This window comes from Camelus dromedarius, chromosome 10 (genome assembly GCF_036321535.1).
Source record: "Camelus dromedarius isolate mCamDro1 chromosome 10, mCamDro1.pat, whole genome shotgun sequence".
Classification (NCBI taxonomy): Eukaryota; Metazoa; Chordata; class Mammalia; order Artiodactyla; family Camelidae; genus Camelus; species Camelus dromedarius.
In genome coordinates, this window is record NC_087445.1 from 74,554,563 (window position 1) to 74,578,257 (window position 23,695).

The window sequence follows — 23,695 nt, forward strand, 5'->3', positions numbered from 1 at the left end:
CTCTGGGCTGTGCCTGGAGCTGCTCTGTCTTTAGAAGGTAATTCTGAGGGCATCTATGGTTGTTCAGGTGAAAGGTCAGGGTGGGGTGGAGGTGGTGAGAGTGGTTTGGTTCAGGAAATATTTTCAAAGCAAATGCAACAGGATTCACTGCCTCTCACTCAAGAGCTGAAGGTCCAGGTGGACAGCGACCCTGTCTGTCCTGCTGGCTGCTGGACACACAGGAGGGGTCCACGAATGTTTAGAGAACATCCCTCAGCATCTGTTTCTGCTCACTGACTTGCTACACCAGGCTGCAGCCCCTGGCATGGGTCTTGTACAGCACCCACTGGGCACACAAAGCATACGTCACTGAACTCAGTGCTCCCCGTCCAGTGGAGAGGTCGCACAGAGCATCCTCGGTAGAGGGACAGCGGTGAGAAAGGACGTGCTCTGAGCCAAATGTGTGGACCCTCTCCCCACTAAGAGCCCGTTCAGAAGCCCCGGCCCTGCCTCTGCTGCCGCCTGCTGCTGAGCTGCTGCCTCACAGCGGAGCTGCTGGCACTGCATGGGGTCACCCACAGACCCTGGCACAGACAATGGCAGGGACCTCGCCGGCCAAGAGGCGAGAAGCCAGAGAACAAAGAGCTCAGCCGTCTGGTGTCAGTGTTGGTGACCTCATCCTCGCAGATGCGGTCTCTGGCTCCCGAGGCAGGCATGAAGCCCTCAGGCGGGGGGACACCAGTGTACACTTTACTCCTGACTTCCGGTGGGCAGTGGTCTGAGCCCCATCTACAACCAACACCACCAGGTTCCAGTGGAAGATGCAAACCTGGGAAGGTGATCCCAAAGGCCTACCAACTTCTCCCTAAAAAGCCAGAACACAACCACCTCTGCCTGACAAAATGGAAAGCTTCAAAGTACAACTGTGATCTTGGCAGGAGTTCCTTGAACTCCTTGATGCTGAAGTCCTTGTAGAGAGCTGCTAACCAAGCACAGAGAAACAGCAATGATGTTTGTGACCGTCCAGAAACAGGAAGGACCAGCCCCTTTCAAAGGCAGCCCAGCACAAGAGCTCAGGCTAGAGCACCTGGTGCCACCGGGGAGGCCTAGCAGCCGGGGCTGTGGGCAGTAATCAGGAAGCTCGTCTGGCACGAGGGGCTCACGGGGCTGGGGGCCCTCAGGACTTAAGAGCTACCCAGAGGCTGAGGACGCTCTATGACATGGGACTGCACGTCTGAGCTCTGTCCAGCGTCAGGCAAATCTAAGGATGATGACTATCTCCTTCTTTCCCTCAAAGCGACTTTGTGAGTTTTCCAAGGGGTCACAGATTGGAGCCCTCCAAGGGTCCCCAAGGGAAGCAAGGAGCAGACCTGAGACCAGGACCACGCCTCAAGAGCCTCAAGTCTAGGGCACAGAAGAGACTACCCGCTGCATAAGAGTCAGGACTGAAACCTGCACGGGCTCCAGGAAGGAGGGTGGAGGCCTTCCTCCTCACTGCGGGCAGTGAGCCGTGCGGGGAAAACACGGGCTGGCTCTGAAGCAGTGGTCTGCCACCCACCTGTTCATTGACCGTGGGCAAAGGCTGGGTTCCTCTGAGCTCCAGCTCCTTCACCTAAGACGTGGGGCTAAGGACACCTGGCCAGCCGGGAGGTTGCAAAGCACGAGATACGACAGAGCCTGTAAGGCTTGGCCCAGGGTGCCACACCAGAAACTCTGAGATTTTAAAGGTTTGCAGGCACAAGTGCAACAGACACTGATGGATGAGACAGAGCCTAAAAATGGGGCCTATATTAGCAGGAAATATTTTCAGCCGCTGGAGACTTGGGGATGCTCAAAAGGAAGCAATGGCTACCTCCCCTCCTCCTTCTCGGCTCTGCCGCCCCACACCTGTGGGTGGGCTCCCGGCTCCGCAGCCAGGCAGCACCACACATCTGGTGCGGTTTGCATGGATGTGAGCAGCTCCTTCACCTGGGTTCAGAGGATTCCTAGGAAAGGACACGGATGGGTGTGAGCCCACAAGAGCACGCCGCTCCAGTCAAGGCCAGGCGGGTGGAGGGGAGAGGCCCACAGCTCTTTCGACATTTGCCCGCACAGAGAGAGGGGAGCAGCGGAAACGTTCCTGTTGTCACCAGTGGCCTGGTTTCTGGTGAGTGAACTTCTGTGACAGATGGGAATGACATCATAAGCCCTACAGAGCCAGCTCCCCCTCCAGCTGGGGAACCACACCACTGAGGCCATTACACAAGCCGGGCGACACCCCGTGAGGAGCTGGGGAGCGTGTTACACCCTCGGTGGCTGCCTCCTTCCACGGCCTGCCCAGCTGGCCCTCAGGGCAGTCGCTGCTGCACTGACGCAGCCCGCTCTCGGCAGGGCCAATCAGATGCTCTCATTTGGGAATTTGGAATGAAGTCTCAATTTCCAGCTCATTGACGTTTTACCTGCTGGATGTTTCCACTGAGGCCAGGAAATCCTGGGGCTGTGGGCTGCTGTGGCCACCCACATATCAAAACAGTGACAGCCAGTCTGCCCGACAAAGAGGAAGTGGCCCTGTGCTAGTCAAGTGGGGAGAGGGCAGGGCAGAGACAGGCAGAGCGGAGCAGGAGGGGAGCTAACGGAAAAGCAAGCTCCAGTGGGGTCCACTCAGGAGCTGGACGGCAAGTTTACACTTGGGAAATATTCAAAACACAAAAATCCAAAATTTCAGCTCTACCCTTGATCCCTAATAACATCGTCTATTAGAATATCTGGCCCAAGAAGTGTCCTCAGCAACTCCAACCAGGCAATCCCAGATTCTAGGTCATCATGTAACATTCTGGTGTCTGCAAACAGAAGACAAACTGGTGCCAGGGTTCCCCTTAAGTGGCCCCGCATACTTTCAGGGCTCCTCAGAGAATCCCTGGGGGTGCTACTTAAATTCAAACATCTGTTCTGCTTTACCCAGATGTCGCTGGAGTGCCGTCCTGAATGCTGTGTGACACTTGTTCCCCTATGTCACTATGTGTTCAGGCCAGGTCAACTGACTGCCATCTACAAGAGGCCAAACACCTGGGCTCTGTGGGGCCCAGGCCTGAGGTCCGCGGAGGCCACGCGGAGCACTCAGCCTGCCAGGCTTCAGAAACGGCACCGGCACTGACAAGACAAGGCTCCTGGGAGAGTCCCTGTACCTGCAGTCCTACTGCCTATGAAACTAAGAGGCTGGTTTGATTCTGACCTAATGTTTCAATAAAACATAACACCACTTTAGGTCACAGCATGTGCTTCCCAACAACAGCTCCACAGAAGCTTACTGTGTTTGTTTTTCTTCTCTGGTAGAGGAGGTGGTTTTTCTGGGTCACCTGTTGATTCGGGAACACTGAAATCACCCACAAATTCGACAGAGGCCGAGGAACCTCCTTGCTGAAAGGGAAGTACAGCAGCAAAAGGCGTGAAGGGGACGGGCTGGACCGAGGCCGGGTTCTGCAGGTCATCCTCCGAGATGTTGTCATACTGGGAGGGGTGCCGCTCGTAGGACACCCTGCAGCCGGAGCTGTCCGCGGTCTGGGAGGCCGCACTCCTGCGCTTCTTCTCGGGGAGGGCAGGCGGCATGTCTGTCTGCTGCCCTGGGGCCAAGGGCCCCTCCGGCTGGGGACAGCTGCCCAGGGGCAACTGGAAAGGATGGCCAAGAAACGGAGACCCAGACTCCCCCAAGGACTCTGGCAACGGGCTGAGGTTACAGGCCACTTGCTGAGGTATCTGGTCTGCGTTAGAGAGGTCTTGCTGAAGGAATTCGTAGTCAGGATCGTAGTGGTCTGCATTTACAACAGGAAAAGCACACCGTGAGCTGTAAGCCCCCACTAGAAGGAAAGACCCCACCCTTCTCCCTTGACCCAGTCCTGTTCACTCGACAGTGACAAAAACACGTCTCCCATCTCACCCAGACAGACTCGCACTTCATTTCATGTTCTTTACTTTTCTCCCTGCTTATAAAAGCAAACCAGATGGGAATGTGACGGTTTCCTCTCCTATCCTTTGCACCTTCCTGTATTTTTTGAGTTGCTTACTTATTAAAAAAAAAAAAGAAAGAAAAATGCGTGGCCACCATAGAAAAGCGGTTTAAAAAAAACCAAAACTCTACCAAGAAAGTAAAAATCACCCACAATTCCGTATTCTAATGATAATCTCTGCTTACAAATGGATGTATTTCCTTAAAAGTCTTTTTTCCCCCCTAGGATTTTTTTTAAACCCTACTGGGAAAATATTAAGTAAGTGGTTTTGGGGTTTGCCCATGGATCAATAATCATAACTGACTTTCAATACAGCTACACGTTATGTCACCAAATGGATGTATTGTAAGTCGTCTGATTTCCGTCCACTGAGTAGTGAGACTGTTTCAAGTTTATCATCCCTCCTAACAATGCTGAGATTAACGTCTCTGGACAGAAATCTTGCTATAAATCTCTGATTATGTTCTTAAGATAAACTCTCAGAAGTGAACTATCTAGTTCGCGGGACACGAACAGTTTAATCCTCCATAAGCCTCCCGCCAGACTGCCTTTCAGGCCCCCACGTGGCCCCCGACGACGAGGTGAGTGCGTGCTGCTCGTGCGCCTTTGTCCTCTGCCAAGGGTCGCCGGGGGCTCTCCGCCTTCATCTACAGCTCTGAGCGCAGATGGCTCCTAATCTTGGCAAAGGGACTCAGATGACACGCTGACGGATTAACTGTAAAGCAGCTACCATTTGAGTATCTCCTATGTGGTTTCAGTGTTACTTCATTTAAACTCCCAACCCCCTTGAGAGACAGATACTGGGACCCTCATTCTGCAGATGAGGAACCTGAGGCTCAGATTCTGAATGACTTGGCCAAGGTCAACAGAGCAGGGACCGGCATCGCTGCACAACCCCAAAGAAGCCACTGAGCAGCGCTGGGGCAGAAGTGGTGACGAAGACGCCCGCGGCTCACCTAGTGTTTCACAGCTTGTGTTCCGCGAGCACTGCCCGCTGTCCCTGTCCAGGGAGGACAGCTGCTCGTCCGACTTGCTGAGCTTGCCTATGCTGCTGCAGGGGGACAGGCGGGGCGACTCGCCGCCGTACGAGTGGCTGCCTCCCGACAGTCGTCTCTGTGCGTAACAGTCCACGTCAAAGTCCTCGTGTAGAAAATGAGAACAAACCAAGTAACTGCTGGGAAACGGTGGCAGAGATGAGGGGAGGGCATCGGTATTTTACTTAGAGAAGGAGAAGAAATCCTGGCAGGCTCAGGGACGGGTTGGAAAGGCGCTCTGCTGTAGGCAATGAAACACCACTTCTGTGACTTCCAAGAAAGAGGCCTCTGCAAGCGCTCGGGGTGCGACCAGGGAGGGCCCAGGGTGGGCACACATGTCCTCAGGAGATGCCCCTTGGCTCCAGCCTCCCCACCCCACCCGGGAGCTTCTACTGCATCCCGTGGAGAGAAGGACCACTAAGGAAACCTGGACGTCCCCAAGAGAGCTCTCAGTGACCAACACCAGGGACTGCAGACCACTGGGTTTCTTTCAGCTTCAGGGACCACACTCCCAAACCCAAAGCCTCCCTCTGCCTTTCCAGGTGGGGCTACATTACCTGCCTATTAATTCCAACAGGCAAACTGGAGCCACTGGTGGCTCGACTCATGGGGGCCACGACGGCCACTCGGGTAGGGGATGGAGCCGACTGTCTTTTCTTCGGTGGCAATGCTGGTGGAGGGCTGGAACAGACCGAGAAACCCTATCAAACCAGACAGCCCAAACAAAAATTCTCTAAACCGATATTAGGGTACAGAATGTGGGATTTTTTCACTAGATACTTCACACCGACTTTCTACACTTTCAACTCTCGTCCCACTCCCCTTCTGCCAAAACAAAAACCATTAATGCCAAAAACTAGTTTCTGAAAATCCTTGCTTTTCTTTCTGTAACAAATGGTGCCAGTGTTGCTTGGCTAAGGCTAAAAGGCAGGTGGTTGGGAGTTCTCGGGGTGTGCGGCAGGGGAGGGTGCAGGAGCCAGGCTCCTGACATCTGGAGATGCCCCTCCCGAGGAAGGTCCAACTGCCAAGGTGAATAAGAGCGAGTTCTGACCCTAACAGCACAGTCTTATTTTTGGCTCATCATACTCATCCATTCATCAAATTATGACATAAATAGAGAAGGGTGCTAGAAAAACAGAAAATTACCTATTATCCACCACCCGAATGCCAGGTAAGGGAGGCTTGGGGGGCGCAACCTCCTCATCCGTAGAGTCTGGGAGCCCCTCGGTCGACTGCGACATGCCAGTCGTCTTGTTTAGAATCTCCATCTCTCGATCTGTCAGGGGGAGCTCAGACTGGCTGGAGAGTGGAAGAGGACTTGGTGTTAAGAAGGCTACAGAGCACATGCAGGTCCTGAGACCCAGAGTGTGGCCAGGGCAGGGGAGTGTGGGGTGACGGGGGCTGAACACAGGAGCCCTGGGCACACAGCCAGACACCGTCTACGGCAGAGATGGGGTTTCATGTCGGGTTCCATCGCCAACAAATAGCAGAAGCTTGGCCCAGTCCCTCTGACTCTGCATCTCAGTCTCCTCATCTGTAAAAGGAACCTTTGCACCAGATGATCTGAAGGCTCTCTAAAACGCTCCACGTGTATCTTTTATATTTTCACTAGGGGCTTGTGTAGAAACTATTGCAAGGCCTTAAAACTGTCCCCATTACCCCCAGTTTCCTTTCTTGATAAAGCTAAATGCTCCCAAGACAAACCCCTAAGACCCAGCCCCTCAAAGTGCTTTCTAATGTCGAGAGGAAGCTGGTGGAGACAAGTACGGGGTGGGTCCCTGGGCGCACTCAGAGACGGCCGTGCGGTCTAGGGACCTGGAGACCAGGCAACACTTCAGAATGTGTGTGAGTGACACACACTTGAAAGCAATGCGGGCTCTTACCCAGAAGTCACTGAGAGAGGAACCTGGGCCTCGAAGAGCCGACCTGACGCGGGCTCCCCATGGCTCCCAGTCCTCCTCCAGTGCGAACCAGATGTGGCCCGTGACGGGAGGGTTAGCACTCACCCATCAGGTTTGCAGGCTGGGGGGCTGGGTTTCGCTGGGCTTGTTGGAGACGGGTGCCCCTGCTTCTCGACGGTGAGTCTGACCAGCTCCTACACCGCACACAACAAAGAAGCAGTGAGACACGAGGCGCGCCCGTCGGCGCGGGATTTCCACCAGGTGCAGCTGTCTGCCCTCCGCGGCCGAGCCTCGCTTTGCGCCCACAGATTCCCCACGCACCGTGAGCGCAAGTGCTAGCTGACTTAGGTGCTCCGCGTGACTTCCCAAAATGTCCCCCACCCTCCAAAAACACCTCTGTGGCACATCAAGAAGTTTCAAAAGCATAAAGGCACTTCCTCTTGGAAGGGGGAAATGACAAGCCCCACAGTCTCAAAATGACTAAGTTCATCACACAAACTAAATTCCTGGCAGAACAGATTCCCAGTCAGTGTGCGGGGGCAGAACCGCCCTTCAGTTCTCTGACGCCTTTGCACGACGTGCAGGGTGCTGCCTACCAACAGTCAAACCCCTGGTTTTGGGGAGGTGCTTTCCAAGTGAGCTGGCCTGGGTGTGGTGGCAGCTGGTACCTGCGATGATTGGGGGGAAGTTTTGTCAATGGACAGAAAATTTAGGGCGCATTGCCCAGCAGAAAAATGACATCAGAAAAAAATTTTTTTTAATTAAAAAAAAAAAAAAAAAAAAAGAGATCGGAGCCTATTTGGTTTTTTCAACCAGAATGCATCCCCCGGCCCCTGGCCCCTGGCCCAGTTTGATGAGTTCTGACGACTGCACATACTGTGTAAGCAGCACTCAAAAAGCCCAGAGTGTTTCCAGCACTCCCTCCGGTCAGTCTGCCCATCCAGCCACTTTCCCACTTGTATTTCCTAGATCACTTTTGTCTAGAACATGAAATAAATGGAACCATATAGTATGTAGTCTTTTGTGTCAGTCTTCTTTTTCTGAACAGATTTATGTCATACAATTTAAAGTGTGCAATTCGGTTGTTTTTATTCTGTTCACAGTGTTGTGCAAACACCAGCACAATCCATTTTAGGACTTTTTATCACTTCCAAGCGAAACTCTGTACCTTTTAGTGTTCCCTCCACATCTCTCCCAGCCCGCCCAGTCCCACAACCACCGATCTACTCTGTCTCTTTTCTGTCCACCTTCTTTCGCTCAGTGTAACACCCACGTCTCCATGTGTGTGAGCAATGTGTTCTCTGCTGTTGCCGAGCCGTATTCCAATGCATGGAGAAATCCAGTTTCTTTATCGGCTCTCCTGTTGATGACCACCTGGACAGGACCTGCTTGTGTCCCACAAGGAGTTCAGGCTTTCAGCATGAACGTCTGTTTCTAAAGCTACAGAGGAGGCAGCAATGGAAGGAAGTGGGCAATACAGCAGTGGGCCCCTGAATCAAGATCGCAAAGCCTCTCCCAACTCAAAACACCGCACACAGGAATCCTGACAAGTGTGGTAAGGCAGAGTTAATATCCTTCCTGGAGCAAGGATTCTTTTGAAAACACAAAACTAGAAAAAAAGGTGAACACACCAAAAGAAATATCAAAGATGAAATTCACAAATGTAAAGATCTGCGGTCAGTAATCATCGGAGATTCTCCAGCTTTGATGGCAATAAAACAGAAACTTCCAGACATGATGAATGGAAGCAATGCTTTGGACAGCCTTTCTAAAGGACGACTTGTTAGTGTTGACATAAAAAGTCTTGGATATCTGCATTCATTTTATAGTAATTTAGCCCAAGGAAAATGTCGTGGATGTGTACAAAAATTAAGTCAAAAAAAAAAAAAAAGTCACTGAAGCATTACATGTAACAGATAAAATTAGACTATTCAATATTCCATAATCAAAGATTCAGTACTAGGTACTGATTACATAAATTCTGATGGAATCAAACAATGGACCATTATATTGCCATAAAAAACCTCATAACAAAACGACACGTGACAGCACAGAAAGGCCGCACAATGTTCAGTGGGAAAAGAGCCCAGAAGGTACACTGGTGTCAGTGCAGCATGTTTTGGAAACAAAACAAAACCAAGATACCTGCACAGGAAAAAATATGGCTATGAAATACCCCTTATTTTCCTGTTCTTGTTTCTCTGCTTTTTCTTAATTTTCTACAATGAACATGTATTACTTCTGAAATACTAATTGAAAAAACAACCACAGGCATGCTCCACATAATCAGAGTCGCTGTCACCTGCTCCGTAACCGCCGTTTCTTGAAGAAACGTGGAGGTGAGATCCCTGAGAATCAAGTACTGGAAGAGGAAAGAAGGCTGGCCTCTTCCTGCCTTCACAGTTTAGAAGTTTAATGTAATCTCACCAATATTTCAGGAACAGCGACCTAGCTGGTGACTGCAGACAAGACGGAGAGACGAGAGACGACGTGGTCAGGAGGGACAGCAAGTGTCAGGGAGGCCGCCCCGACCCTCACCCCCGCGCCCACGGCCTGGAGGAGGACGGGAAAGGCAGTTTATCCTAAAAGCATGCGGCCCGGCCACACGAGTGAAGTGTGTCAGGGCTCCAGAGGGAGATTTAGAGCCCTGGGGGTCCCATGCTCACACTCAGCCTCTTCACAAGCAGGGGAAAAGTAAGTAGAGAAGTCTGCACACTTACATCTGCGAGGTGGGAAAAAACTTCCACTGACTCTTCATTGATTCATGAACAATTATAATTAGAACGTCATCTCTCTGGAGAGGCAGCTGTGTGAACTCAATGAACGAATGAGGGCAAAAGAATCATGCACCGAGAGGCACATGTGTGCAGTGTGCTCTCGAATTCCAATGCGGCATCAGATGACAGAGACCCCCACCCCCCAACCAGGTCACTGGCCTCGGCCCGACGAGGGTATAAAAGTAGGTAAGCAGCTTTCCATATTCAGCTCCGACCTTCCAGCCCAAACAGACCAGCCAGAAGGTCTCTAGTCTCAACTTGCCGGCACTCTTGCGAGAGGAAGAGACCCCTCAGGACTGAACGCAGCCAGCCACCAGCCAACACCTCACCTCACTCAGAGCCGACCACCTGTAACGGCCCAACACCCCCACCCCCCACCGAAGGCCAGATTTCTACGAGGATGTGAGACTCTTCAACCCTCTTGAGACACAGGTTTTTAGGAAAGACTGAGCAGACTGTGGCATTAGCCTGTGTGCCCAGGGCCAGCGACTGTAAACCAAACAGCCACCAGTCTGCTGAAAAGCAGTTTTCAAAAGCCAGAAAGCCATCTGGGAAAGTGCTTTTCTAAACATGTGGTACTTTATTTCCATGCTCATTTTACTCGTCTTGAGAATGATCACAGAGATGCTTCCATCTTAGATGACCACCAGTCAGAGCACAGCTTGGCGCTCAAGTAAGGGCGGGACGGTCCTGGCAGAGGGGACCCTGGTTGCGGGAGGAAAGGCCCCCGCTTCCAGGTTCACACAGAGAGAAAACACACTTTAACTGGAAAGCGCCTGCCTCCACAGCCCTGGGGATGCGGCCCCTGCTCCATCCACCTCCCGACCCGCCGCCGCCCATCCCTGGGCACCTTCTGGCATGTGAACCTCCTGGGTTTGGGGACCAGAGCCCAGGGAGATGCGCTATGGCCGTGACACAGGCCCTCGACCGGTCAGCTGTCCTAAAACAAGTTCCTCACTAAGGACACTGGATATAGGCCAGTGGGGAGTTTCCTGTAGCTGAAGGGAAAGAAATCGCAGGGGTGTCCAGCCCCAGTGTGACTTTTCTGTGGTGACAAAAAGGGACCTTCCCTGCCCACATCCTATGTGAGTGTGAGGCAGCAACAGAACAGAGGAAGTGTCTTCCTTCTCACACGGGACCAAGAGGAGGCAGAGTGCTAGGCAGGCAGGTGTCAAAGGGGGCTGGGCTGGCACGTGACTCCCCAAGTCAGCTTCTGGAGGTTACAACAGCCCCGAAAGCAGGCAGCCAGAGGAGATCTCAGATTCCACCTGCAAGATGCTGAGGAGGCGGCAGAGAGCAGTGCCGGGTGGGGTCAGCAGGAGGGGAGGGTGTAACTTAAAACTGGGCACTTGTGTTTCCAAAATAGTAAAATACTGAGTTGGGGCAAAACACTAAAGTTCAAACAATAAAGCTTGCAGGAATCACCCCAAAAAAGGCCCTTAACAAGCTTACAGGTAACTGAAAGGCCTTCTCTTGACCTTTGTAATTAAGCAGAGCACCGGGATCAGAAAGCACACGTGCGCCCCAAAGCAGCTGCTGCTGCTCCGGCTCCCGGCCCAGACAGGACGCACATCCACACGGACACCCCTGAGCAGGGAGAAGCAGGCATGTCCAGTGGAGCACTTCCTGTTAGCACATTTATTAGAAAAATACGCAGTGAACTGCTCAAAAAATAGGTTGGGAAGGGTTTATCAGAGGACAGATGTCTTACTTTAAGCCACCCATTATTTGAAAAAACGAAACAACGAAAGCACACCCAAACCCAAATGAATCTTGAACACATTACGCTACTTGACGGGAGCCATTACAATGGCCACAAAGTATATGATTCCATATACATGAAATGTCTAGAATAGGCAAATCCGTAGAGACAGAAAGTAAATGAGTGGTTGCCTAAGGGTGCGGGGTGGGGAGAAACGAGACCAGGGCGCAGGGAGTATAAAGGGTTACTTTCTGAGGTGATGAAAGTGCTCTTACACACGCACACACACACGCACACAAGCACACAAGCACACGCACACAAGATGAACCTGGAACATCTTTTCATATCCCAAAGTGAGAAAACCATCAAAGATGTCCATGGTCACATCAACATGAACTCAGGAAACCACCTGAAGAAGCAGCTGCTGCTAGAAGGCGGCACCTGAGCATCACTAAGGATGATGACTGCGGTAGGCTGGAACATACGAAGGACGCTTCAATTCAGGAGTTCAAAATGATGTATTAAAAACCTCCACTCGGGGGGAGGGTATAGCTCAGTGGTAGAGCGCATGCTTAACATGCACAAGGTCCTGGGTTCAATCCCCAGTACCTCGTTAAAAAAAAAAAAAAGTTAATATAAATAAATAAACATAATTACCTCCCCTCCAAAACAAACAAAAGAGAAAACAAAAACCTCCACTCACTGGCCACGTTAGAGGGTGCTAAAAACACTCATTACTTTGATAACTGGTAAATAAAGGAAGGGATTAGCATTGATCCTGCCTTTCCCCAGAGAATTACAACACAGGATAACAAAGAATTAGAAGGCCATCATAATTTAAAACCCCTAGTGGATCTAGGCAACAACCATCAATGGCTATTAACCTCAAAAACAGAAAGATGACTCTTGATGGACATGCAGAGCGGCACAGAGGAAATGTTCTTCTAAACACAAAAAACCTGAATCTGGTTCAGGCTAGTTTTGCAGGAAATTCAAGGGACAGAGGAATACATTAAACCATACTCCATAGATGCAATCAGCAAAATCGAGAGTGTGGGAGACTTTTAGGAGAAACAACCCTTTCTAAAAAATAAAACAAACAAACAAAAACAAAAACAAAAAACCAAACCAAAAAAGTTGCAAAGAGAGAAACAGAGAGAACAGGCAACTTCAGACACATATAAATGAAATACAGTGTCTGGACTGTATTTGGATCTGAAATTGAAAAACAAACTTTCAAAACAACAAACTACACCCTCTAGGCCAAATCCAGCCCAGGGCTCGCTTTTTGTAAGGCCCTGAAGGTAAGAATGCTTTGTTTAAAAAAAAAAAAATTAAAATAAACAAAGAATATGCAACAAAGACGATGATAGCCTGAGAAGCCTAAAATATTTACTGTCTGGCCCTTTACAGAAAGTTTGCCTTGCTCCAGAGATAGGCACTAAGGTATTTACGGATGAACAGATACGATGTCTGGAATGCGCTTCCAGGGAATAATTCAGGGAATAGTAAGAGGTCTAGAAGAAACAAGACTGGAAACAAGCTGTGTGATGGGGCTTCACCGTAATGTTCTCTCTTTTGCAAATGTCTGAAATTTATCATAATAAAAAACTTTAAAATAGGCTGAACTAGGAATAAAAGAGATGGCTTACGTGAAATGTCAGTGTGGCAGAGACAGTTGTTGCACATCACCTGCTCTTCCTTATTAACAGAATTTTAGTTGGGCACATGACCAAGTTCGGGCCAATAAAATGCAAGTTTTGTGAGCCTTTAAGAAAGCACCCTTAAATGGAGGAGGCAAACTTGCTACTCTCTTCTCCTCCTTGCTAAATGGGATGTAGTCATAACTGATGGAGACTGAGCAGCCCTTCTGGACCATGAGGTGGAATTTGTGTGCTAAGATGGCAGGAAAGCAGGCTAGAAGACCACATCCCTTGCCATTTTGTGAAAATGCCTTACCAGCCTTGGACTGCCTAGCTATAGGCTTCTTATACATGAAGGAAAAATAAAGTTCTACCTTTATAAGCCAGTATTATTTTAGATTTTCTTGCAGTCAAATCTATTCCTAACTGATACAGTCAGGAAAACATTTCTTTCAAAATATCCCGTTATTCAAGGTGAGTCTGGTACACAAGCCCAATTTTGGGTGGTGATGGTTAAATGACAGAAATGTAGGTATTCCAAAGTTCTCCCTCAAGGTCAGTGTAAGAAGCCTTAAAAAAATGTTTTTTAAAATTAAAAACAGTGTGTGTGTGCGCGCGCGTGTGTGCGCACGCACGCGAGGCTCTAGGTCTCACAAGGAAGATCCCTAGACGGTCTGCAAAGAGGGCAAAGTGGGACCCAGAGGGATGGGCGAGTAGCTGTACATCCGAGATAAGAAGAAAAGCTGAAAAGATAAAGTTAGGAAGAGTTGGGGTCTTGGTTTTGAAACGACAAACTGGTATATTTGTTTTGACCTTGAGAAGCTCAGTCCTCCAGCAGCAAGTCCTAGGCTGGAGGTGGTTCCTTGAGAAACAGGAAAGTGAGGGCCTTTAAATTCCTTCCTTGGGGAGTCACTACATCTCTGAGTCTCAGGCTCCCGCTGGTGAAGCACCTGTCTGGGCCACATCAGATAATGAGAGGTCTATCTTTCAACCTGAGATTTATAAAATCACATGGAAAAGAGCCACAATCACTGTCAAGAACTGGTAAATGTTATTAGCTGTTCTAGAAGTTAGTGTTTCTACAGTTAACAGTACTTACCCGCAGTTCGCGAGGCACCTAGCACTTACCAGGTACTTTATATACTTATCTTTAAATCTTCAGGGTAAATATTTTAAAACCTCCTTGAAACTCAGTGAAGTAACTTGCCCAAGGTTACAGAGCTAACAAGTGGTATTTATGTGGGGGTTTAAATGATGGATGGTACTACTCATTCAGGGACAAAAACAAAGTAATCCTGTTTTAAAACACTTTTTCAACTCTTAAAAAAATTCCACTTAACAAGTGAATGAGTTACTTGAAAGATGATGAGTCAGCTTAGAGGACCGCGCCAACATGCCCCCTCCGAGCCGGGTGACGGCACTCTCGTGGGTGTGTTTCACTCCCGCACAGCCCGCCCCCAGATGACTAAGGGTCTCTCACACAAGGACATGCGCTTACAAGGTGTCCTAAGCCTGGTGGGGACAGTGAGAGGCTGGAGGCCTGCTGGCCTGGAGGTGAGGCACACTGCATCCCTGGGCCAAACCATGAATCTCTCCCCTTGTGGAAAGCAGCTGAGGGCGGAGGTGTGAGCACAGAGCCCGGGGAGCAGCAGGCCCGGGGGTGCATCATCGCCGTGCCACTGGCTACTGGTCTGCCTGGGGCTGCTTGCATACCTGGGAATGAGGCGATCACATCCCCCTTGAAATTGTTATAAGCATCAAATGTGTAATAAATGTTACCTAGTATCATTATTTAGACCTTAACAACAAACGCCAAGGCTATAGTGTCCAGATCGCCCCCGTTGCCTTGACGGACTCCAACTGTGAAAAACTACCAGCAACGCGGGTCAGTTCATGCTCTTCCTTCAGTCCGCCTGTCTCTCCCCTGGGGAAGCGTCTCTGACAATCCCAAACAAGGAAGGTCACTCGTACATCCAGAAAAGAACATGAGCTATTTCCTCTGCAGCACCGGTCCTGGTTATTACACAGCGGCAAGCTTCTGACTGTCGTCCTTTTCTGCCTGCAGACTGTAAGCTCCAGCGCGTTTCATCTCTCTCTACATTTCTGGTTCTGTCACGCTGCCCAGCGCATGGGGGAGTCTCAATAAATGCTTCTTAAATAAATGAAACAAAATTGAATTTACAGAGATCCTCACCAAGAGAATCTTTGTTCTGGTTAAAATATTTTAAAAACAACTGTCGAAAAGTGACCTGCTTTCACACACTGACAGGTTCATAATAAACAGATGTCTCCCTCTCTCCCTCTTATCCTGCTCAAGTTGAAAAACCAGAGAAATTTTCCTCTGAGACATGCCTTTCAACTGGTACAGTGGCCTCTAATGATTCCATAAAGGAAGTCCACTTGGGACGGCACAAGGCTTTATGCTTAGAAACTCCCTCTTCTATTTCGGACGTTCTAACTTGTTTTGAACATCTCATTATAATCAATTTGGTAGAAAGAAACCTTAACAACGTCAACTGAAAAATAACACTTTTTAGTAACAGCATTTCTGGAAGCCTGGACAGGAAGGTCAAGGCGAGGGTGGGCCAGAACCACATACGCTAGGCTGACCAAGTGTGACCCAGGCCACGTCTCACTCTGTCCTGCTGACCTCAGAGCGGCTGGGAAGGTTGAATGCGAGACTGTGTGTGGCCGCGCTCCAAAATCTGGAAGGAGACGAAGGTGCGCCACAGCAGCCACCCGGGGCTGCACACTTAGGCCTCACTGGCCAGAACAGGCCATGTAGGACCCAGTAACTTTGGGAATGAAGAGACCCTGGGAGCCATCAGAGGACACGGTGAGGTCACCAGGTCCAGCCTCCCTCTAAATGAACTCAGTAAAGCTCCCTGAGCAGACACCACAGCCCTGCTCATACGGTGCTGGAGGCAGGAGCCACCCAGATGGCCCGGGAAGTGCGGTGCACGCTGGAGCAATGTGTAATGTCCAGCAACGCTTTCTTAGCCTCGCATCTGTAATTTTCACCCTTTGTGGGGGTCCTTAGTCTACTCTCCAGAGCTTCTGGGGAACGTCAGTCCACGGAGGCAGCCTTCAGGTGTCTAGTAGCATGGCTGAGTGGGGAAGGAATTTTTTGAACCTAGGGTAAATACCTCAGCTATAATTTTGGACTGGAGGATCCAGAAAGGGGGAGAATACAGTTTATTCAAGCCAAGGGATGTGTTTGCAAAGCATATGTCTAACACCATATAATTAATAATAAATGGCAGCTAAGAGCTGAGTGCTCAGTATGTGCTAGTCCTAGTTCGAGAAGTGTTACATGTATTAACTAAGTTAGCCCTTCCCACAGCGTGATGATATAGGGCACTGTTACTGTCCCCGTTTTATAGGCCAATTAACTGAGGTACGGAGCACGAGTCAACTGCCATTGTTCTCAGACTAGCAAGTAAGTGGTGAACTCGGAATTCAAATCGAGCTAGGGTCTAGGCCAGCCCTCTGTCCACCACATTACGTGGCCTCACGTCACAGCAGGGCTGCACCTTCCCACTGCTCACAGCCCTAGTCCTGACCCACAGGCTCTCTCTCACTCGTTTCTCACTCTACATTCCGTCTTGCTCCTCATCCATCAGGACTCATTTTCTCAATTAGGCTTGACCCCTTGGAACCCAATTCCAGAACCTCTAAGGACTTCGCTTCCCACCTCAACTATGAGTCATCATCTCCTATGATGCCACCTCTGACTCCCCTGGGCAGTAATTCATGGCCACACCACAGATTTCAAATATAGGCAGCTTCATTTCCTACTCATCTCAATTCTACTTTTCTACCAAGAATCCCAGAAGTTTTTAGAACATGAAAAGGTAGCATGCTGAGAGTTTTGCTGAAAGTCAATGCAAAAACAACTCCCCCTGCACTCTGTCGAGCTGGCAAGCATGCACAGCCAGAGCTGCTATAAAGACTCACTGCAGATTTGATACAAGGCCCAGTGGAGGCTGGCTGCTTCTGGTAGCTTTGCTGACTATCAGGACGACTACTCCAAAGGCTTGTATTGCCGTGAGAGCCATCTGTAGCATGGAGAAATCGCTGTCAGATAGAGCAGCAGAGACACTGGAAAGCATTCACTCTAGTGGATGAAGTCTGGGAACAGGGTCTTATGTGTTACGAAGCCAGCAGGGATGAGGATGGCCTGGAACCTGCACGCACCTTCACTCCATCCAGAACGGCTTTGATAACCCCCTTCACAGTTGTCACCATCTCTTTATCTTCTGAGTTCACACCTTCTAGCATCACTTGGTCAGACCAACGAATGAGGTTGGCGAGACTTTGGTACACTCGGCTATAGCAAGAGGAGAGGGCTGAGCTGCAGGGAAGAGAAGATTTTTTAAAGAACATTAAAAATCTAAAGCACGACCATCACTTGAAGTCATCTGTTTAGCACAGAACTAGTTTTTCAGTGACCAGGTTTCTCAATCTTTCTTTGTATAAAATCTGTGCCTCCTTTAATAAATCAAGTTCTCCTCCCTGGATCTATTTTCTTACATCCAATGAAGATTTTGTGGAGCTTTATATTCTAGTCTGTTGGAAATTTTTACCATTTCTCAGGTATAATGTATAAAACCTCCACCGTGATAGTCACTGTGCTTTTTTGAGCTTTGCATCCTCCACAAGATGCTGGTAACACCTCTCGAGTGCCTGTTTGCCCCTCCTTCTCATGGGTTGAAGTGCTGCACACGTCTTTTTTTGAATCAGATAGAAATTCATGTTGTAAGTATCAACTGGTTTGTGGAATTTTAGCAGGCAGGATTCTTTAAAGGAATAGCCTTTAAACACGAGCTCAAACAGATCTGCAATGTACTAGAGTTCCTTCTAACATGGGCTTGGCTTTATCATCCTCCGTAGTAGACCACGGCTGAGGTGGCAAAGGAAGGCCCCAATGGAGAGTATTTAAAGAAGGACAAATCAGAGGCGAGGAGACCTGTGGTGGTGGGGGAGGTACCAGTCACACTGTGATGCCAGCACACACAGGACAGAAGCCCCGAGTACCTTTGGATGCCCAATGACTGTAGAGTGGAGGCCAGAATGAAGAATTTGTATACCTTCCATATGTTTTAAAATAACTAACGATAATTTCCCCTAGGATTTATGGAAAGGATTATTTTTCTATTTTAAGCATTATGTATTACAACAGAGGAAGAGCAAAATATAGGGAATATGTGCTGCTGCCTCCTCCACTTTAAAAAAAAAAAAAAAGAATGAGGCAGACATTTAGGAGCCAAAGATATATTTTTTCCAAAGGTAAAATTTTGAGAAAAAAATATAATATTGTAAGATATGATTAAAACAGGTACTAAAAACAAAGCCACTTAAAACAAAAATTTGGACCAAACAGTGCTCTAATGAGAAGCTCTTCGGAATCAGGTAAGGAGGAAAAGAATTCTCCAGGAGAGGTAAAGGTTCCACGCAGCCAGTCTCTACGCTGGAGAGGAGTCAGAGAGAGTGAAAGCAAACTCCTCGAGTCTCATTACAAATAAGGAAATTTTACAAAAGGAGTGGCAAGAAAGCCAGGGATTGGCTGCCTTAGAGGATAATACAAATGTGAAGTATTTGGTGTTGGACCTACTCTCTTAGGAAAGAGGGTTGAGAGAAGAAAACAAAAACTGCAGTTTTCCCAAGGCCTGGGTCAGAGATGACGTTGTCCTCAGGGGGGACATGCTGCTAGCAACTCTGCCTCCTCCTTCCGGGCAAGGCCTGGTGAGGCCTCTTTAATAAAGACTGCTGCCTCCTACCCATGTGCCCGCAGGATTCCCCCAGAGTACCCCACTGTCAAATTACTGGCCAGAATCAGATGAAGGGAGGAGCAGGGAGGGGGGCACTTGTATGCAGTACTTAATTTCTACCTGTGTTGGATGACATTTCCCTGAAAGGACCTAAAATTTTTGGTGATTGTGTTGTCCCCCATCACACTATTAGCTTGGAAGCAGAATATTTCTGTGTCTTAATGACACAGGAAGGACATTAAGGAAGGAAGGAGGGTCCTGTACCATAAAAACATTGTCCAGTAGACCAGCTGTTGGTCTGTTTCTGAAATGGAGCAAAGCCGTCTACACTGAGGGCAAGAACAGACCCGGTTGTCTAACATCTCTGGGGCTCCACCGGGTGGGACGGGCCTCCTGCACCGCCCACGCTGCACAGGCAGCTGCCTGCTCAAAGGCTGGTTGCCGCTGTCCTCGGAACCTGTGCGAGGGTGGCGGAGAGCCTGCCTCCTAGGACCCAGCCCACAGGGGCAGCTCTGAGCAGAAAGAAGGAGAACACCTCCCCAGCTGACAAACTGCACTGGGAGGAGTGAGGTGACGGAAGGAATCTAGGAGAAACATTCAAGGAAGCATTTTTAATCACCTCGGGGAGATCAATAAAAACATCAACAATTTGGCTTTGGAAGAATTTCAGGAGGAAAAATCCCTTAAATGGTATTAGTCAAAGGACTACCAAGAAAAAAAAATCATTGTTCCTTATAGCCACACCCAGGCATTTCTCTTTTCCCGAGGAAACTGTTACAGACGTTAAATAATTTTTGTCATCTACAGAATAATTATAAAACCTCCCCATAGACCAAAAGATGCCCCCAGACCACGATCATACTACCTGCTCAATCCTCCCAGCGCCTGTATGTTAGGGAGTAGCGGCCCGAGCAGAGCTGCTGGCTAACACCCCATGAAGCTGCGATCCCAGCAGCAACACGCTGTCAGCACTGTCAGTTACAGCATTTAGCCAAGGTGACCCTGTCCTGGACTCCCCAAGAGGACAGGCAGGTGCGGCTGGCAGGATGACGTGACCCGCCCGCCCCCCGCCACCAACCCGTGCTGCGGTGCGAGCACACTCCGCTCTTGCGACCGGCCCCCTTACAGGAAGGCACCAGGCCTGCTGGCCTCGCTTCCTCTGCTCTTCTCGTTCTCCTGCCCCTCTGCCCTTTCCTCAGGTCCAGCTCCAGCACCTCCTCCTCCAGGAAGCGTAATCAGAGCACCGCAACTCTCTCGTAATTCTCCCTCCTTCAAACTCCAACGGAGCTTCCAGCTGGTACCATGAATCAGTGCTTTATCATACAGCGGGGGAGCTAATTTTCCCAACTAGATTTCAACTCTTCCACAGTAGGGACAGGAGACCAGGTATCCGACAGTGTTTCATAAAAAGCCAGCATATGCTACACCCTGGAATGCTGTTAGCACATTCCCTCGAAGGAGAAGGGCCGGGCACGGGTTCACTGCCGGAAGTACACAGCACTTGGAGACCAAGTGCTCCATCCACAGCAACTGAACGAGGCACCGAAGGGGCTCACTTCCTCAGGGGCTTTTTGCACAGGACAGCAGCAGGGCATGGAAGTGCAGGCGGTACCAGGCAAAGTCCTCCCCACCACTAGCTCAGTTAGCTTCTGGCTGAAGACCACGACCTGTGCGGTCAGCTGAAACTCTAGGGTGGAAGCCCCAGGGCAGAGAGCATCTTGGAAATAAAGACACTGTTTGCTTTGTCTCCCAGAAGAAAACTGTGCACGTCATGGCCAGGTTCTGAAAGCAGTTCATGAAAGTTTAGCCTCACGGGGCTACAAGGACACTAACTGTCCGGAGGAGCTGAAGCAGAGATGCGTGTATCCTGCACAGGGACCAGGGAGGAAGACAAGGCCCGCAGGCGCCTGACAGCCTCTCAAGGCTTTCACTTAAGATCAGAGCTAACACTGCTCTGCTTTCTGCACTTCACACACACAGGGCAAGCTGCTCCGCAACTGAAGAGGAAGATGAGCTCTGGCAATACAAGCATCACCCAGCAAAAGCGGACGCCACCCCACGCCTGGCTTCCAAGTGAGTCTAGGTGGTGTTCGGGGGGTCCTGGCTTGATACAGTTCCATGTTCCAGTAATCTGAGCTCTAACAGGGTTCTTCTCCACCTCTTTGGACCTAATAATCTAGGCAGTCAATGTCCCTAACAGGCTAGATACTGGCAGGATGTTCTGTCGTAATAAACTATGGTTAACACAGGGGACTAGGAAAAATGTGTCCAAATCAATGCGATCACTGCCAGTGAGCTAATATTGTTTCTTAGAACAAAGAAATAAGCACAGACTTACACAGTGGCTCCAGCCCGAGCAAAAGCCTCTACTGCTCTGACACAGCCAAAGACTTCAGAGCAACTCACCTGTGCTGAATTCGAGGGTCGCTCTGCACCAGGGGTAAGATGGCTTCTAGCACCTTGCTGGCTGACCCTGGAAGCATCTCCAGGACCTTCTTATCAATAGCCATTTTGTCCACAATGGTCTTAAAGTAGCGCAAGGCACTGACAACTTCCTTCTCTTTCTCTTCAAGCCAGCTCAGGTTCTGAAAGGAAATGTTAAGCTTAAGGAGGGAGGAGAGAGATTAAAGGGAGCTATTTATAAATAAATAAATAAATAAATAAATAAATAAATAAATAAATAAATAAATAAATAAATAAATAATCCAGTAAACTAGTTGGAGATTGATGTCAATGGAAAGGCTTCTTGCTGCAGAAACCAAGCCAAGTTGTTTTTCTAAGGCTTGCAATTAGGATACAGAGGCTGATCTTGAAGGAAGAAGGGGCTGGACCAAGAAAGGCAGTTTCGATATTCCTGAATTCCCTCCCAGAACAGAGACTGCTTTGCCTGAAGTCTCCTCCTGCACCGCACTGAGATACCGCCGCTAATCTCACTAAGCGCAATGAGGACTAATTTGCTAATGGCTGTAGGATGTTTAGAGAACCAACAGTTAAGTCCCACTGTGCATTTCCAGCCAATAAATCAAATCCAGAAACCCCAGGCCTTTCAAAGATCCCAGCGCCTGCGTGAGACTGGTCAGAGACATCAGTGTTCAAACCCCACCCTCCCAGGACTCATCACTAGATTCCCACATTCAACCCAAAGATGCAGCCCCTCTCAATGCAATGATATGGCTCTCCCAAAGGGCCGGGAAACCCCAGCGTCAGAAGGGGCAGGATGCTCCGGGGTGAAAAGGTGAAGAAGCTGGACAGACAGCAATGATCCAATCCCCACTCACGCCGCTACTAACGGCATTCAGGGCCCTGCTCCGAGGGAAGCCCACCCGGGGGGACAACGATGCAGGGCCTGCCCGGCGCTCACAACCGCATCTGTCCTCCTTGGCTCTGGGGTACCTGGAGCCAGTCAGTGGGGAAACGCACCCCTTTGGTTCCTGCCTCTAAATCTCCCCGTATAGCCACCCTAATGTCAACAACCCAGGCCCCAGCTGGCCGGCAGGGAAAGGGAAATCAAGAATAATCTATAAAATGGATAAATCAAAACATGGATTATCTACTCAAGCAGAACTGCTTCCATGTCCAGGGCAAACTAAGAGTGCTCTGTACGTGGAAAACTGCCCCCTGCGGACTCTCTGAGGTCCAGAGAGCATGTAGATAAGAACCACTGAGGGCAAGAATGCAAATTCTAGAAAATGTCCATTTAAACAATCTATAAATATATAACTGAATGATATGTTATAAAAAGTGATTATGATTCTGAACACTAGCTCTTTTCTTTTAAAATGATGAGATACGTCGTCTTAAATAAGAAAAATCAATAGTGGAAGCATTTATTTCATGGGGATATAAAAGAAAAATATATAAATGGGATCAAGAAGTAAATGCTCCTTTAGTCAGACAACTTTCCAAGAGCTGACTTAACTTCCCTCAAGGGGGTACTTCCCAAGTGTTCTGTAGACCACCGAGATAGAATTCTCCAATGGAGGAAGGAGCACTCCCTCCCTCTTCCCATCCCTGTGGCCTTTTGGCCCTCACTTTATTTTCTCTTTTCACTACTTGACATGTTTGTTTATTTACTGTCTGTTTCCAAGAGCCAGGCACTTGTTTCTCCACCTCGTGGACAGGAGCTCTCTGCTTCGCCACGGACTACTCGGGGCCGGGAGGAACCTCAGGATGAAGGGATCATGGTGTCCTGCAGACATCACATGTGACTAAATGTGACCATGGTTGGTCTGGCAAGAGGACTATGACTACGACGCTGCCATCTTAGCACATCAGGACAAGTCAGGAGCCTGAGATGATGAAACTTGGGGAGGAAGTGGGAAACATCTTAAGAAAATGTGTCATCAGGCTTGCGAGGGAGAAAGGGGCTAACCCAGAGATGGGAGGCATCCAAAAGGGGCAAGGCCCCTCACAACAGAAAGAGCAGTTTCCTGTCATTTGCAGAGAAATCAAATGAGCCACCGAAAAGCAAGCTGCCCCGGCTGTGATAAAGGAGCCAGACAACTCAGCAGAGTCAGGTTTCAACTACTAACCCCCCCAGCAAATTCCTCTCCCAGAATTAATGGCCTCTGAATGGTATGCATTCCCCAAGCCCTTCAGCTGTTCAACTGTGGCTTCTTGCAAAATGCAGCCAGCAGTCGAAAAGTTCACAATGAGACACCTAGATCCAGCACTCACTCCAACTGGGAACCCCGGGCCGCGGCTCTGCTGCAGCTGCCCAGCCACACAACCTCAGAGAGGCAGGTGCATCCACCTGCACACGGCCCCTGCTGTTGTGGATTAGGTGCCATGACTGGTGCAGACAAGCCTGGAAACGACATGAGGCCAGCAGAGCTGGGGGAGGCCTCAACCCGAAGGCACTGTGGGGCTTCCAGCTCCTCACCTGCAAGATGGGGAGAGTACCAC

At 49.5% G+C, this 23,695-nt stretch overlaps 1 protein-coding gene across 5 annotated transcripts in view; it reads right to left on the reverse strand.

Moving 5' to 3' along the window:
• Positions 1–23,695, reverse strand: part of RAPGEF1 (Rap guanine nucleotide exchange factor 1) — a 128,342-nt gene that overhangs the window by 35,342 nt on the left and 69,305 nt on the right. For all 5 annotated transcript variants that reach the window (XM_064490634.1, XM_031450747.2, XM_064490636.1 and 2 more), the window contains 7 exons: positions 21,197–21,375; positions 17,217–17,373; positions 7,003–7,091; positions 6,143–6,295; positions 5,554–5,677; positions 4,919–5,102; positions 3,267–3,767 (listed from right to left, as the gene is read on the reverse strand). In XM_064490634.1, coding sequence (XP_064346704.1) covers positions 3,267–3,767; positions 4,919–5,102; positions 5,554–5,677; positions 6,143–6,295; positions 7,003–7,091; positions 17,217–17,373; positions 21,197–21,375 — 1,387 coding nt within the window. The remainder of the gene's footprint in view (positions 1–3,266; positions 3,768–4,918; positions 5,103–5,553; positions 5,678–6,142; positions 6,296–7,002; positions 7,092–17,216; positions 17,374–21,196; positions 21,376–23,695) is intronic.